General features: G+C 40.3%; 1 protein-coding gene and 3 pseudogenes across 1 annotated transcript in view; 1 reads left to right on the top strand and 3 right to left on the bottom strand.

Moving 5' to 3' along the window:
• Positions 1 to 1,610, bottom strand: part of LOC120112212 (probable ATP-dependent RNA helicase ddx5) — a 6,017-nt gene extending 4,407 nt beyond the window's left edge. The window contains exons 1-3 of the mRNA XM_039131073.1: positions 1,479 to 1,610; positions 692 to 946; positions 3 to 23 (exon numbers count right to left, since the gene is read on the bottom strand). Of these exons, the coding sequence (XP_038987001.1) occupies positions 3 to 23; positions 692 to 946; positions 1,479 to 1,610 (408 nt within the window). The remainder of the gene's footprint in view (positions 1 to 2; positions 24 to 691; positions 947 to 1,478) is intronic.
• Positions 1,611 to 2,795: 1,185 nt separating this feature from the next.
• LOC120112104 lies at positions 2,796 to 4,691 on the bottom strand (annotated as a pseudogene).
• A 93-nt stretch (positions 4,692 to 4,784) lies between these two features.
• On the top strand, positions 4,785 to 9,876 carry LOC120112211 (annotated as a pseudogene).
• A 2,132-nt stretch (positions 9,877 to 12,008) lies between these two features.
• LOC120112103 lies at positions 12,009 to 12,649 on the bottom strand (annotated as a pseudogene).
• Between the last annotated feature and the right edge of the window lie 1,036 nt (positions 12,650 to 13,685).

The raw sequence follows: 13,685 nt of genomic DNA, 5'->3' as shown, positions 1-13,685 counted from the left end.
GCCTGAGCAAGAATTCGTATAGCCTGAAAATTGAAAACATTAAACAGATAGTGTTCAGTAAAATGTCAATGAAACCAGTGTTAAACCAATATAATTGGCTACAAGGCTTTCAAGATTAGGAAAGTGCTCGATCATGGCCAAGAAAAACTGTTGTAGTTTCCAACGTTATGCAACATGTTATATGGCAATATATGGCAAGGTAACCATTGGAATAAACTTCAAGAATCAATGTGACTGATAATTTGAAAAATGGTATCAGGTGATCCACAAACATATTCCTTTACAAAATACCAATTCGTAGCAATCATAGAACAATGTGGCAATCACAAAGCAAAAGCCCTGCCTCCCTGCAAGTTCCTTTACAGACAGAGATTGATACAACCAGCAAACATAGAATATCACCCAAGAGTTTTAAGAGTGTGCACGCAAAAAACTGCAAATCTTTGATTCAGATCGTGGCTTGGACAGCTAGGCAATAAGCAAAGCTATTTTCAGAAATAACCATAATCACAACCAACAAGCCTTGGTAAAAACCTTTTCATGTCGGATTTACTTGCCATAAAGTTCACCTGAGCTTAAAAAAGAAATGAGCTATACAGCACTCACAACTTGGTAGATCAACATGTCAAAAGTTATTATCATATATCTAGAGACAAAAACACAACCAGGTATTTGAAAGGATATCACATACCTTCAATAACTTATCCTCTTCTGATGTACAGAAGTATACATATTGAGATATGAATGCACTCTGACTAGCTGAAGAATCATACAACGACAGTCTGCTAAGTGGCCTTCTGAGTAAATTTTGCATCACAGGCTTAAGGGCTTCTCCATAGGAATCACTGAAGAGAACCATCTGAGGATGTCCAGATATACTGTCCCTGATGGAATACAATTTATCTACAAACCCAAGGTCTAGAAATTTTTTCAATCCATCAATAACCTGAACAATAAAAAAAACAAGAAAGGAAAGATAAATAGCAGCAACAAATAAAGACATTTGAATAAATGAGGTTTGACTGACTAAAGGTCACATCATATTACAAGACCTAGCTGAAAGGGTCACGGGCAATACAAGGTCTATGTTGGGAAAATGCAGCCAGAAGGTAGTTTTACATGGAAACCATGATATATTGATGATATAGATGAAATATTAGCTTCCAGGAAAAACTAATTCTGCCATTTGCATCTAAAAATGGTAATCAGTGAATGGAGTTCATGTTTTCAAGTATTATGAAAAAAAAATGGCATCCATCTAAACTTCATAAACAAAGTAAAACATCTACAATGTTGAGGAGAAAGGTTGGCAGGCATGATTTTAGGAGCATGATCTCTGCAAAATATTCCAATGGAACAAATGAGCTACTAAACTCAGATTTATGAGAACTATTTTATGCAAAGAGAAAAAATTGCAGAACATGAAATCTGTGCAATTGTACAACAAGTGTTTCTGAGAAATACTACATATGCCTTACCAATAACGATGTACTAGATATGTCAATGGCCCTTAGGGAAACAAGATCAAGAAGCCTGTCTGGGGTGGATACAACGAACTCGGGCTCACAGCTTTTTAAACTGCTTAAGAAATAGCAAGTGTTAAGGGCCATAGAGAGAAAGAGAAGCTACATAACATAATTGACAATATACTTACCCATAGAAGGGTGAGCAGTGCAACCAGAAATTTTGCCAAATGATACGCACATAAACAAAAAGCATTACTTGAAAGGACCATAAAGGATGGATATACTAAAAATATGCCTTTGTAAAAGAATTGCACTATAATTAATGGACTGTAATTTTTATTTGGATGCCAAAGATGGACATAATTTCCTACTTAAAACTTGTATATCCCTCATCATCTATATATATATTTTTAGTCTTGACCAAGGTTTTCATCTAATCCGAGATCTTGCTTAAGCTATCAGCATGTATTAGTATTAGGCACTCACTCATATGATATGTATAAAATCCTGGCCTTTATCTCAACTAATGTAAATCAATATACCCTAAGACATCGACCATAGAGCACCAACAAATCAACCAAGATCTTTCAACTTTACATAACAACCTTAAATGAGTTTTAATTATTAATATTAAAAGAATGGTTAGGATCAAGTTACACCTAAGCGTTACACCTTTTTTTTGAATGGAATGATAGGAATCTCACATGATATTCCAAGCTGTTGGATGTAATCTACTACCTCTAGACTACTAGTGGTCAACTGTTTTGCGTTACTTAAATTGTCTCTAGAGGTCTCCAAATCACATGATTTTTGATATGTAAGTAATTTACAGGTGATAGACCACATCCAACAGCTCAAATCATCGATGTGGGATCCCATCATTCAATTCAAAAAAGGTATAACTCTATAAGGATTACACAAGGTGTAACTTGAACCTGACCCTAAAAGAATACCACAAATGATACAATTAATCTCGGTTTTCATATATTGGTTGATAATTCAATATCTCAATTCCCATGTATCAAGGAAGGTCCTTAGAATATCTTGGTTACTATATCGCAATCAAGATCTCAGAATATTTTGGTTCTAAATTCTCCCAACTTTTCATCTAGGCCAAGAAAGATCTAAACCTTCACTCATCTCATTACCGGCAACCCACAAAGTTGGCTAAGATATCGGCTCTTAAAGCCTTGGTCTACAAAAAGTTCAAAGAGTTTCCTCCATTGGTGCATGAGGTTAAGCCATAATCAATAAGATGGGTCTGCTAAACTCTAGTTTGAAGGAAAGGATGAGATGAAAGTGGAAGGTAATAGAATGTTGACAAAAAATCAGTCATTTGGGGCTTTTTCCTTTTTTGAAGGGAGGTGGGAGAGTGTTTGAATTGGGTGCAGAATACACTTTGCCTTAGAGTCTTCGACAAATAATCTATATCATACTGTATTTTTTTAAGCATTTTGAAATAGCAGCCTGCATACTAAATATATCATGCTTCAATGTTTAATTCTATTTTTGACCAGATACTAGGAGTTTGGTAAGATTCACCAAAAGGTAGACATTTTCTGTGTTCCGTTGATGCACAACAGCACTTCAACAATTGCTTTCTTGAATAGAGGAGACTAATAATAAATATTCTCTTTTCTGAACTTAGCTTATATATATGCAGCATCCTTACTATCTATCTTACAATAGCTTTTAGCCTGTCTCATGTTTGGCACAGACAGTTTTTTGCATGAAGGAACTGCTAGGCAGAAAAAACCCGAGCTTCCACTACCCTGAACCTGGTGATCTATAAATGCACCAGGATGCAAGCTTACTGTGTGGATTCCGAGAGCCTTGAGTGGTTTGCACAGTGATCTAACCTGAGCATGGATTCGAGGGAGAGGCATTAGTCAATCATAACATCAAGATACCTATTGCTTAAGTGCAAAATGACAAAAAAGTAGATAGGAAGCAGGCACGTTTGAACTTGAATTCCACCGAAGAAGAGACCAAATTATGGTGTAGTATCTCATGTCCTTGATCTTTAGTTCAAGATTAGATAATAGAAGATGATGTGATGGATAAATTCATAAACAGCAGAACGAGTGGACCTGAACAGCCTTCTCTTGAGATGGCACGAGGTATACAAGGAGGGGGCTGGTCACGAAAATCCCCTGCTTCTCCTTCTGTGCAACAATATCAGAAGCCGTGGAAACCAGCCAAGCGATCTGCTCTCTGCTAGCACAACCCCCACTCGTGTCCGATACATTCAATCCGGCAGAGCAGCACCTCCAGAACTCCACACCCCAGGTGCTGGCCAATAGATTCCCCTCCACACTTCCATCGGATATCCCTTCCTCGACCCAAGCATCCTGTATGGCGTTCAGGCAGAGGATAAGAAACTTGGAGGGGCTGCTGTAGTCCGAGTAGCCACTATCTCCACCACCCTTCCCTCCGGGATGCCGCTCGTTCTCGGCCTTTCCCTCGTTCTCGGCGGCCGGACCAGGAGGAGGGACCTCCTTGGGTTTCTTGTTGGCCCTCCGAGCGGCGCGCTTCTTGCCATGCCGATCATTGAAGGGATCGTCGGGACTCGGGAGGCTGAAGCACATCCCCTGCAGGAGAAAGGGAAGAAAGCTCAGAACAATGCCGCCGTTTTCTGACCAAGGAAACGAAAAAGAAGCCCACTCGCGGTTGGAACTCAAAACATATATTGATTAATAAAGTTATAACAGAAGACTCTCTCTATCCCTCTTCTTGAGATCAACAAGGGGAGAAGCAAACAGAACGAACTCCGGCCCGACGGACGGCGATAAGAATGGCCGTAGTTTCGATTCGCGCATTCATTAGTGTGTATCCAAAAGAAATCTATGTTCATGCATTCATGTGTATCCAATTCATTCATGTGTATCCAAAGAAATCGAGGATTAATAATATATATATATATATATACCAACCTACTCATAGCCCCTGCTTCAGAAGGACGCGGAGTCGGGAGAACACGGATTCGGGGAAGGGCGGAAAAGAGAGGAAAGAAAGAAAAGAAAAGAACTGATGAAGACAAGAGGAGAGGGAAAGAGAGGAGATGTGAAGGCGAAACCTCGCAGATGCGGCGCTTGCCGGCCTTGCGGCGATGCTTGGCGGCGATGATGGAGGCGATGCGAGCGGAGACGGCGGAGTCGCTCTTCCCCATCCGCTTGCGCTGGGTCTTGTTCCTCTCCTCCTCACCGCGTCGTCTCCTTTCGCCATGCCCTCCCCAGGCCCTCCTTCGCCTCACCAGAGCAGCACAAGACGAAGCTTTCCGAGTAACGGCGCGAGTCCGTGGGAGAGGCGAATAAAGGGCTACATACGAATCGATCAAAACCTAGGGGAGCCACGAATATTTTTGTTTTTTTAAAGATTTTATATTATTAGACGCTTAGGTATATTTGGCGACTTGAAGGCCCATGACTTATAGGCCCGTTGACAGTCACGCGCGGCCTATTACAGATCCACAGCCCGAGAGAGGGGTTTCCTAACGATCACGTGGACTTGCACGCGCCACCTCGATGCCGGACGGAGACGAGGCGGTAGCGACGAGGGGCAGGTAGATGCGATGAGATCGGCTTAGAGACCGAGATAGACAGGTCAACGGCGCAGCGACTCAACTTCGTCTTCCTCCCTCTGCCTGCCTTGTTCTTCTTCTGGCCTCCCTCCCTCGACGCGTCGTCGAAGCAGCGGTGGGTTTTTTCCATCCGAACGGCGCGAATCAGGCGGAGGAGCAACAAGCAAGCGGGCATGCGGTGAGGCAAGCCCCGGCAGAGGAGGCTATCCTGGCCGTAAGTCTCTCCTCGGTTTCTCTTCGTCCTTTCCCCGTAGCCGCAGTTCCCCGCGGGAGACATAACTTTTTTTCCTTTTTTTCCCAAAAAAAAACCTCGCTTCCGGTTCCTCCTCCCGCTGCTCCTCGCGGCTTGCCTTGCTGCGATGCGTCTGAATTGCAATCGATCATTGCTTCTTTGAATTTTTTTTTTTTTCTATCTTTTTTTTTTTGGCTTTCCCGCATCTGTGCGCTTGATCGATGCCATATTTTCTTGATTTCTGAGATGACCTGATGACCTTATGGACGCTTCCAATCCACGACGATGATATCTTCTAAACCCTCGAAATTTAGCTCAATCTGTTCCCTATCTGTTAGATCTGCATGCCCCTTCCCCAATCGAGGAAATCGAGCGCATTCTTCAGGTCTTGTAGCGGGAGATGTGAAAGGTTTGACGGATAACCTTTCGTAGTTTCACTTTCAACCTTTGTTGTCAAGGGTTGTAGCATCCCCAGAACGACCGATCGACCTGTCCAGTATACCATCTGCTTCCTCTGGACCTATCTTTGTGAGAGGATACACCTTCACTTGAGATTTGAGAAACTTTTGCCGTTCTCCGTTGGGATTTAAAAGTGACCAATTACAAAACAAAATTCAACAAGAGCTTAGATTCATTATCAATTTATGAAAATCATGGCTAGTTAGTGTTTTTTTTTTTGGTTATCAAATATGCTGGTATTCAAGAATTATATGTGATTGATCTTCAAAAGGAAAATCTAAAATTCTCATAAGTTTATAATTAATTATTAAGGAAGAGTAATAAATAAAATTTACAGATTTATGGTTCCGAATGTCAGAAATATCTCCTGCTTGGAATAAACTACTTTTTCACTTGGAATAAACTACTTCACCCTGCATGGTAGAGTAGTTTATTCCACATCTTAAATCTTTTGACAACTTTGGTTCCCCTGTAAATTGTTTGTATCTTCTATCTGAAGCTACTAAGGATCCATAATAACATGTTGAAAGTCTTGCTTGGGGGCATGTGGTAATTCATTTTTGACCTGAAAACACCTCTAGTGATAGAATCTTTGGATGATGGAGTCATTACTACTATGAATTTTCGATGTTGAAATCATTAATTGCAAGAAGCTTTAAATTTAGCTGATGATGGAAGCGATATTTCCTAGGCTAAAAACCTTTGAGCCGTGATATGGATGTATGCTTATCTGTCATTGATCATTGACTGGCTTGAATGTTTCAGGATTGTTCATTGTTTGCCTTTGTTTCTTTCTTGTTTTTCATAGAGGGAGCTGTTGTTGGAGATTGTCATTTAGTAAAAGCACCTCATGGCAAGAATCAAACCACAAGCATTGTTACAACAAAGCAAAAGGAAGAAGGGGCCAACTCGAATATGTTTGACTACTGTTCTTACTTGCAAACTTGTTGTCATCTTGATTGTGTTATCCCTATATGCGACTTACAAGCACTGGTATCGAAGGTTAGCATCTGTTATGTGCCATTAAATTCAAACCATATATCGAACTATATATGATTAAATCTATACTCACACTCATCATTTAATTATATGAATGCACAATTTGGAATCTAAAATTATCTCCAGACTGCATGATAACTATCAAGTCATGGTTTATTATTTAATATTTTGACAGCTTATTTGTCTTGTTGGTATTCATTTTGATATCAAAAGTTGATTCACTTCATTGTAGGTCAAGCGATGAACTAAGGCTTGACTTGCACAATTTTGAGGTACACATATTTTAATCTTACCCTTTTCTCAACTTCTCTTTCAGTTTTGCCAATTTTATGAAGAAAGGAAATTCATTTACCTACAACAGCTAGGTGTATCACAAAGGATGTTTTCCTGTGTTTATTTTTTAAGATATCCCTTCCATTCTATTCCACTGGTACTTTTGCTAAAAGAAGATGCAACTACTTAAATTCATTATCTTTTTTTGACAGTTCCTTTTTCTTTTTCATTTGTTTATGTGGTAAAGCACTCAGAAGCCTTTGGAGAATCAAAGAAATACAATCTTCCAAGTTATGCGGTAAGTTTCTCTGCCTTTAGGTTTTCAAGTTTAATATTAAATTCTTTTACCATAATTCTTTCAGAAATTGGTTTGTGATTTCACTGATTTCCTACCTTTGTTGAACTTATAACAATTTAATCAAATCAAACTGTTAGTTTCATGATCAAATTTATTTCTGCTGATTATCCTCTAGTTGAGCCCATGGCTTTATCAACTATGTTATTTTGAACAAGGACCTGAGTTTTTATGAGACTGCAGGACACCAATTCTGTTGTTGATTATTTTCAAAAATTCAATTACTAGTTTTAAAGCAGTCTATGAATCAAGTTTTAAGGAAAATTAAATAAATAGTATTTCTCTGATAATTGAGATAATAATGATTGCATAACCTCGTGTCTTTGCAATCAGCAAAATCAATTGAGATATGGGATCAACCTTTGAGCCTTCAGTTAGTAAACTTAAGATAATTTAATGGTTTTATCCATGCTGTCATTATTTGCAACTAGCAGACCGCCTGAACCTTTAAAGATTGACAACTTCCTAAATGTTGTAATCTTAGACATTCTTTACTTTATACCTTTTTGGTTGTTTGCTTCTCAGAGCTGGATATGCTTATCGATCCAAGTTTTGTCCATTATATTGCGAATAATTCGTCTCTTTGTAGCATCACAATTTTTCTTCTTAACAACTTCGCGTTTCTTTTAGACTGCAGCTATTTGGCAAGACTTTTTATACCTTTTTGGTCGTTTGCTTCTCAGACCCTGGTTATACTTGTTGATCCTAGTTTTGTCCATCATGTTGCCAACAATTCCTCTCTTTGTAGCATCGCACATGCACGTACGCACTTATGTATATGTATATGTGTATACATGTACACACATGCACATAAGGATATGTGTGTGTGTGTGTGTGTGTGTGCACGCATGTGTGTAACTAATGTATATAGTCATACGCATGCACATGCACATGCACACGTGTGTGCATGCGCATACACAGATATATCCATGGACGTATCCATTTCTGGTGGTATCTGTATCCCATAGTGTCTGTGCTTCTTAGCGCACGCGCGCAGACAGATATATATACACATATATATATATATATATACATACATATACATACATATACAGACACACTGACCATTTACCCGTGAAGGTTTATATTAGAAAAATAATATGCTATTTTGTGGATTTGGTGCTACAATTAATAGCAGAGAAAACGTTGTTCTTGATACCGTGTATGTTCCTTTGCTTTTTTTCCTTAATGTTTGAAACACAATGGCCAATATTGCATCTCATATCATGCTTAACTAACAATTCAACCTTTGTCATTGTATTAAAACTAAAATTCATTATAATTGACACTTTGCTGCACATGATTGTAGGTCAGCACGTACTGTGGAATGTGCTTATCTAAATATTCTTTGAGTTGAATCACGCTAAATTGTTGTATTGTTGGAATAGATTTTGAATACTGCCAAAGGTTCAATAACTATGGAGCTCGACAAGGATGCCTCTCCTGATGTTGTGGGCAAGTTTGTTGAGTTATGGTGAGCATTTGAAAGTATTGCTGAATATATGTGTGGACACCTGCTCCTTTCTTTTTAGCAATTATTTAGCAGTCACTGTATCTAATTTGTTTTTATGAAGTTTATTTTGACCACGTCTATGAACCTTTTGCGATCTGATTGATTATTTGATTCCTGGAGTCCAGAGGCTTATAATTATCGTAGTTGTCCTGCAAGAGAAAATTTTTCTCCTTGTTTTTTAATGGATGAGAGTTGCTAAACTACATTAACCTGTGTCAGCACTTATGGTGAACATAAAATTTAGTAACAGCAAATTTGGACATATATTCTTAAACAGCTCAACAGTTAAAAATATCAATCAGCTTGGATTACTTTTTTTTCTTTTTGTCAAAATAATGACTGACAAACAATCTATGATGCAGTCAAAAGGGTTATTTCAAAACGATGCCTTTTCATCATGTGAATAAAGAACTATGTGATTCAAGGAGGTCATTCTCCAAAGAATTGGAGCTGCAGAAGACTGGATATTGAAAAGAAAGTCCCACAGTCAACTTGCTATAAGGTTTACTAGCTTGCTATTATGGTGCTGGATGATATTTTGTTTTATGTTTCATATTCTCTTGCAATGCAGAAATAGATTATGATGTGTCACATGTAAATTGTGTGCTGCTTTTTTCTTTTTGTTTTAAAATTGTTGATGCTTTTGTTTTATCCGAACCCTCTTATCTGATACATGCAGTCCAAAGCATGAAGCATTCATGATTGGGACGACAGTGGCTAAATTCAGATGATAAAGGATTCGAGCTTTTTATTACGACAGCACCAATTCAGACTTAAGTGACAAGCTTCTTGTGTTTGGACGAGTCATCAAGGGGGAGGATGTGGTCAGGTAGCCAACTAAGTGCTCTCTCTCTCCCTCTGCCCTCCCCAAACCCATCCCCACCACCATTGCAAGGATTAATAATTGATACCGTGTTCATTTTTTCCCATAGAAAGAACTCACTGTTAGGAGAATCTTGCGACAACTACCAAACTATTGCCAGGGAATATTATTGCTGACTGTTGATTAATGTGAAAGGAATTTCATCCTTCTAACCATTTGTGAAATGAAAACCTTAACAGATCTAGTTACCTATCCATAAGCTGGTATCCTTACGTTGGGCATCACCTTATTTAGAGGTTAAGTGAATTTGCTGTGCCTCACATCTTTCTATATGGCTAATGACTTTGTTGGTAGGAGCAAGCAAACTGTGAATTATTTGGATAAGGTTCACTGCTTAGGAACATGGTGTGATCCTTTTTAGAAACATATTGTTGCAGCTTTTCCATTTTGAGTGTGGGTACTAAGTGTTCATACAAGTTTATGCTTCTTTACTAATTTAATATTTATATTCCTTTTTTTTTAAGTGTCATACAATCTGTAATAGGCGCCATATACAAATAATTCATACTAGTATATATTGTCACCATGTTTAAGTGGCCTTGATGATCTCAACTGCTTGAACGGTGGGCACTCTCTTGCACAAGCTTGTCTAGAATCACTCAAACTTTAACAGAACTGTCAGGGGCATGACCTATGAAGAACCTGCTTTTACGTGCCAAAAAAGAACCTGCTTTTGGATCTTTGCCACTAGACACTAGCTATTCAGGTTCTTCTTCAGGAAACATATGATGTTATATATTCTGGATGTAGCAAAAGATGACACTTGGCAGCTTATTGGTGATGCGGACAAGGCAATGATGGATGTGTGGTGTTTTAATGTATCATGCACCAGTGGTTTAAGCTTTAACTTGGCCTCATACCTCGTATTCTTTTGGACTTTGCTAGGGTGCAATAATTGATGAATATTTATATTAGATATGCCACAATCAGCTAGCACTGAACCGACTCGTAAGAAAATATTACTGGTTTGCTTTCTTTCCCCAAACTTCTGGCAGGAGCTCTTGGATTATCCCGAAGTGGTCGAGGCTCTTTATTATTTTGTTTATCTAGTTGGATCATGCTTTTCTCTTACAAGTAACAGAATCATTGTTGTGTGCGCTTTTGTGCAAAGCACTAATGGGTGCCCCCTTTTTTTATCTTCATCATGGGTGCCTAGAGTATCTTGTGGTGGAAATTTCAGGAATGGAGATGATTCCTGACCTATTGTAAACTAAACTCATTAACAAGTTAATTTTGTTCATGTGTCACCAAAAAATCTTTTGTTGCTGATTACCATGAATGCTTGTCTTTAATGCTGTCCCAGGAAATTGAGGAAGTTGACACGGATGAACATTACCGGCCCAAGTCCCCTGTAGGATCATTGACGTTACGCTAAAGCAGGAGCTTTGAACAATGCTGATTTTTTTCATCACCTCTGAATTTTTTCTGCACCCATCTGATGGTCGTCTGCATGCTGAAATATAATTTTGCCATCTGTAAGGGCCGCGTCCTCTGAGGCGTCCCGGACATGGCTTCGACTGTGTGATGCTGCGCTTGGACCGAACCGGCCTTGTATGGTAGTAATGCCTTTCAATTGGTGCATGCTACAAAATTAACTGAGGCAGTTGGTTTCACCGCAGTTTCTGCTGCCAAGGCTTATGAACCGTAATTCTCCCATTCCTTTATATGTTACATAATGAATTTCGGCCGAATATTTGGCTTTGTGCAAGCTTGAGCATGAGAAGATTCTTTACCTACCCTTGTTATATGATGTCTTACTTTTGACGGAACCGAGTGGGGTTGCAACATCTTGATCCGTTATTGTAATTGCTATTCCGACTGTTTTGTTTTGTAGAAGGTGCATCTAATTGTAGGTTTGCGAGATTTTTGCAGCCATGTTAATAATGATCGTCTTCTACTCGAGGACATCGCTAGCCGAGGATGTGGTGGGATTCGGACACGAGCAGCGAGAACGTAAGTTGTTCTTCTAATTTTTGTAGCAGCTTCTTATTCAATACTCTTCAGGGTACCGAGTTAAAACCGATAAACTGAGTTACATTAATTAGTCAAAAAAAAAAGCGTAGTGATAGAAATATTTTTCTATTCATCCATATAAAGTGGCGATCGTGGGACGCGGAAAACCACGCATCGCAGCTTACAAACTTCAGCCATACATTACATCGCAACCTGGTGCAGGCTTACTACGGTAAACATTAAGAAGTAGAGGAAAATAGAAGGGAAGCAGCTTCAAGAAGCCAACTCCAACCCGCCGGGGCGACCGCCAAGCGAGGGAGAAGGGTCCTCCATCTCTTTATTTAGGGCTGGAGGGGAGGGAGGACTTCGACCCTGGAGACCCCTTGCTTGGCCTCCGCCACTTTGGCCACCTCCACTTCTCCAACGACGACCGCATCGCTGGGCTTCGTCATCACGTCCTCCTCCGCTTCGTCATCTTGTCCTCCTCTGCCTCCGGTGGGCTCTTCCTCTTCTTCCTCGACGTAGTTGGGATCGTTCGGGTCGATGGCGGGCGGAAGGGGCTCGAGCTCGTTGTAGGCCTCGTCGGCGGGCCCTCCCAGGTGAACTTCCCGCCGTGGCCGGACTTGGGGACCTGGTGGAGGCCGCCGAGGCCATCCACGGGATGGCGGTCCATGCGGTGGACCCCCTTGTCCACCATCTTCTTCTCGAAGTAGCGGATGGTGTCCGGCCGCTGCGTCCGGGGCACCTCCACCTTCTCCACTTTCTTTCTTCCCTTCCTCGTCACGGCTCTCCCCTCTGATCTCCATCATCCACCGGCACTCGTCCCTCTCTCTTATGTATTAGTATCTCTTCTGCCTGGGGTGTCTGCTTGGGATTCGACGGGCGTTTGCTTGCTGAAAGAAATACTGCATTTCTTCCGGCTAGGGGTTCCAAAGCTAGAGAGGGAATTTTATATGCGGCGGAAGAGGAAAGGTTTCCCGGCTCGAGGGGTCTGGAAGGGGATGGAAGCTGGTGGATGGTTCCGCCACGTGTTCGTCTACGCCACGCGTGTCCTTTATCAGCGGGCGCTATCCGACCGTTCACCTAATGTCCTATCGGCAAGAATATGAAATTTTAAAAAAAAAAATGCAAAAAAAAGAGAAGTTCGGATGATGGCTCTGGAACAGTCTCAACGGCATCCGGTTCCCAGGGCTTTAGGACTCCGATATGGCTGACATCTAGGTCGGGCCCGAGACGGAGATTGAAACGAAATGTCGATTGATGTCGGCTGAGATGGAAAGCGCGTCAGCCCATATGGTAAATCCTTATTTTGATTTCTCATGTTATCGCGATTCCTCCACTTGTGATGCTGTGCACCTTAAACCATAAGGCTCGTTTTGGTTCGCGGAAAAAGGAGGAGAAAAATATAGTCAACGAAAAAGTAATGAGATGCCTTTTGTTTAGTTGGAGTTTTCAAAGAAGAGAGATGGAAAAGTTGTATTCTCATGAGAATATAATTCCTACATTTTATGAAAAGTCTTTTCCATGAGAAACATGGGAAAGTTACTCTCTCATGAGGCGGAAATCACTTTATTTTTATTTTTTTCCAAAAAAGTCTTTCAGCATTAAATAAGCATTAAAGAGACATTAAAAATCTAATTTTTTATTAAGGGCATAATAGGAATTATACATAACTTTTTCAGAAAAGTGGATTGCCAACTAAACATAAACACTTTCGAAATTTGTCACTTTTCCATGGTCAATCAAACATGCCAAAAGTACTTTCTTAGGCATTCTTTTTCTAGAAATTTGTTTCCCACGAATCATATTCCTAGAAGGAAAAATACTTTTCGTGAACCAAACGAGCCCTAAATGCCTTTCTTATGGCTCCTTCCAAAGGTAATCTCTCTCCTATCTCTTGTTTTCACCCCTGAGCTCGCTCTCGATCCTCCATTACTGCGGCTTGGTGTTAAATCCATCCACATCCAGGCCG

Source organism: Phoenix dactylifera, chromosome 10 (assembly GCF_009389715.1).
Source record: "Phoenix dactylifera cultivar Barhee BC4 chromosome 10, palm_55x_up_171113_PBpolish2nd_filt_p, whole genome shotgun sequence".
In the NCBI taxonomy this organism is placed as follows: Eukaryota; Viridiplantae; Streptophyta; class Magnoliopsida; order Arecales; family Arecaceae; genus Phoenix; species Phoenix dactylifera.
Note: the sequence above shows the minus strand (reverse complement) of the source record. Positions and strands in the feature narration are given on the sequence as shown.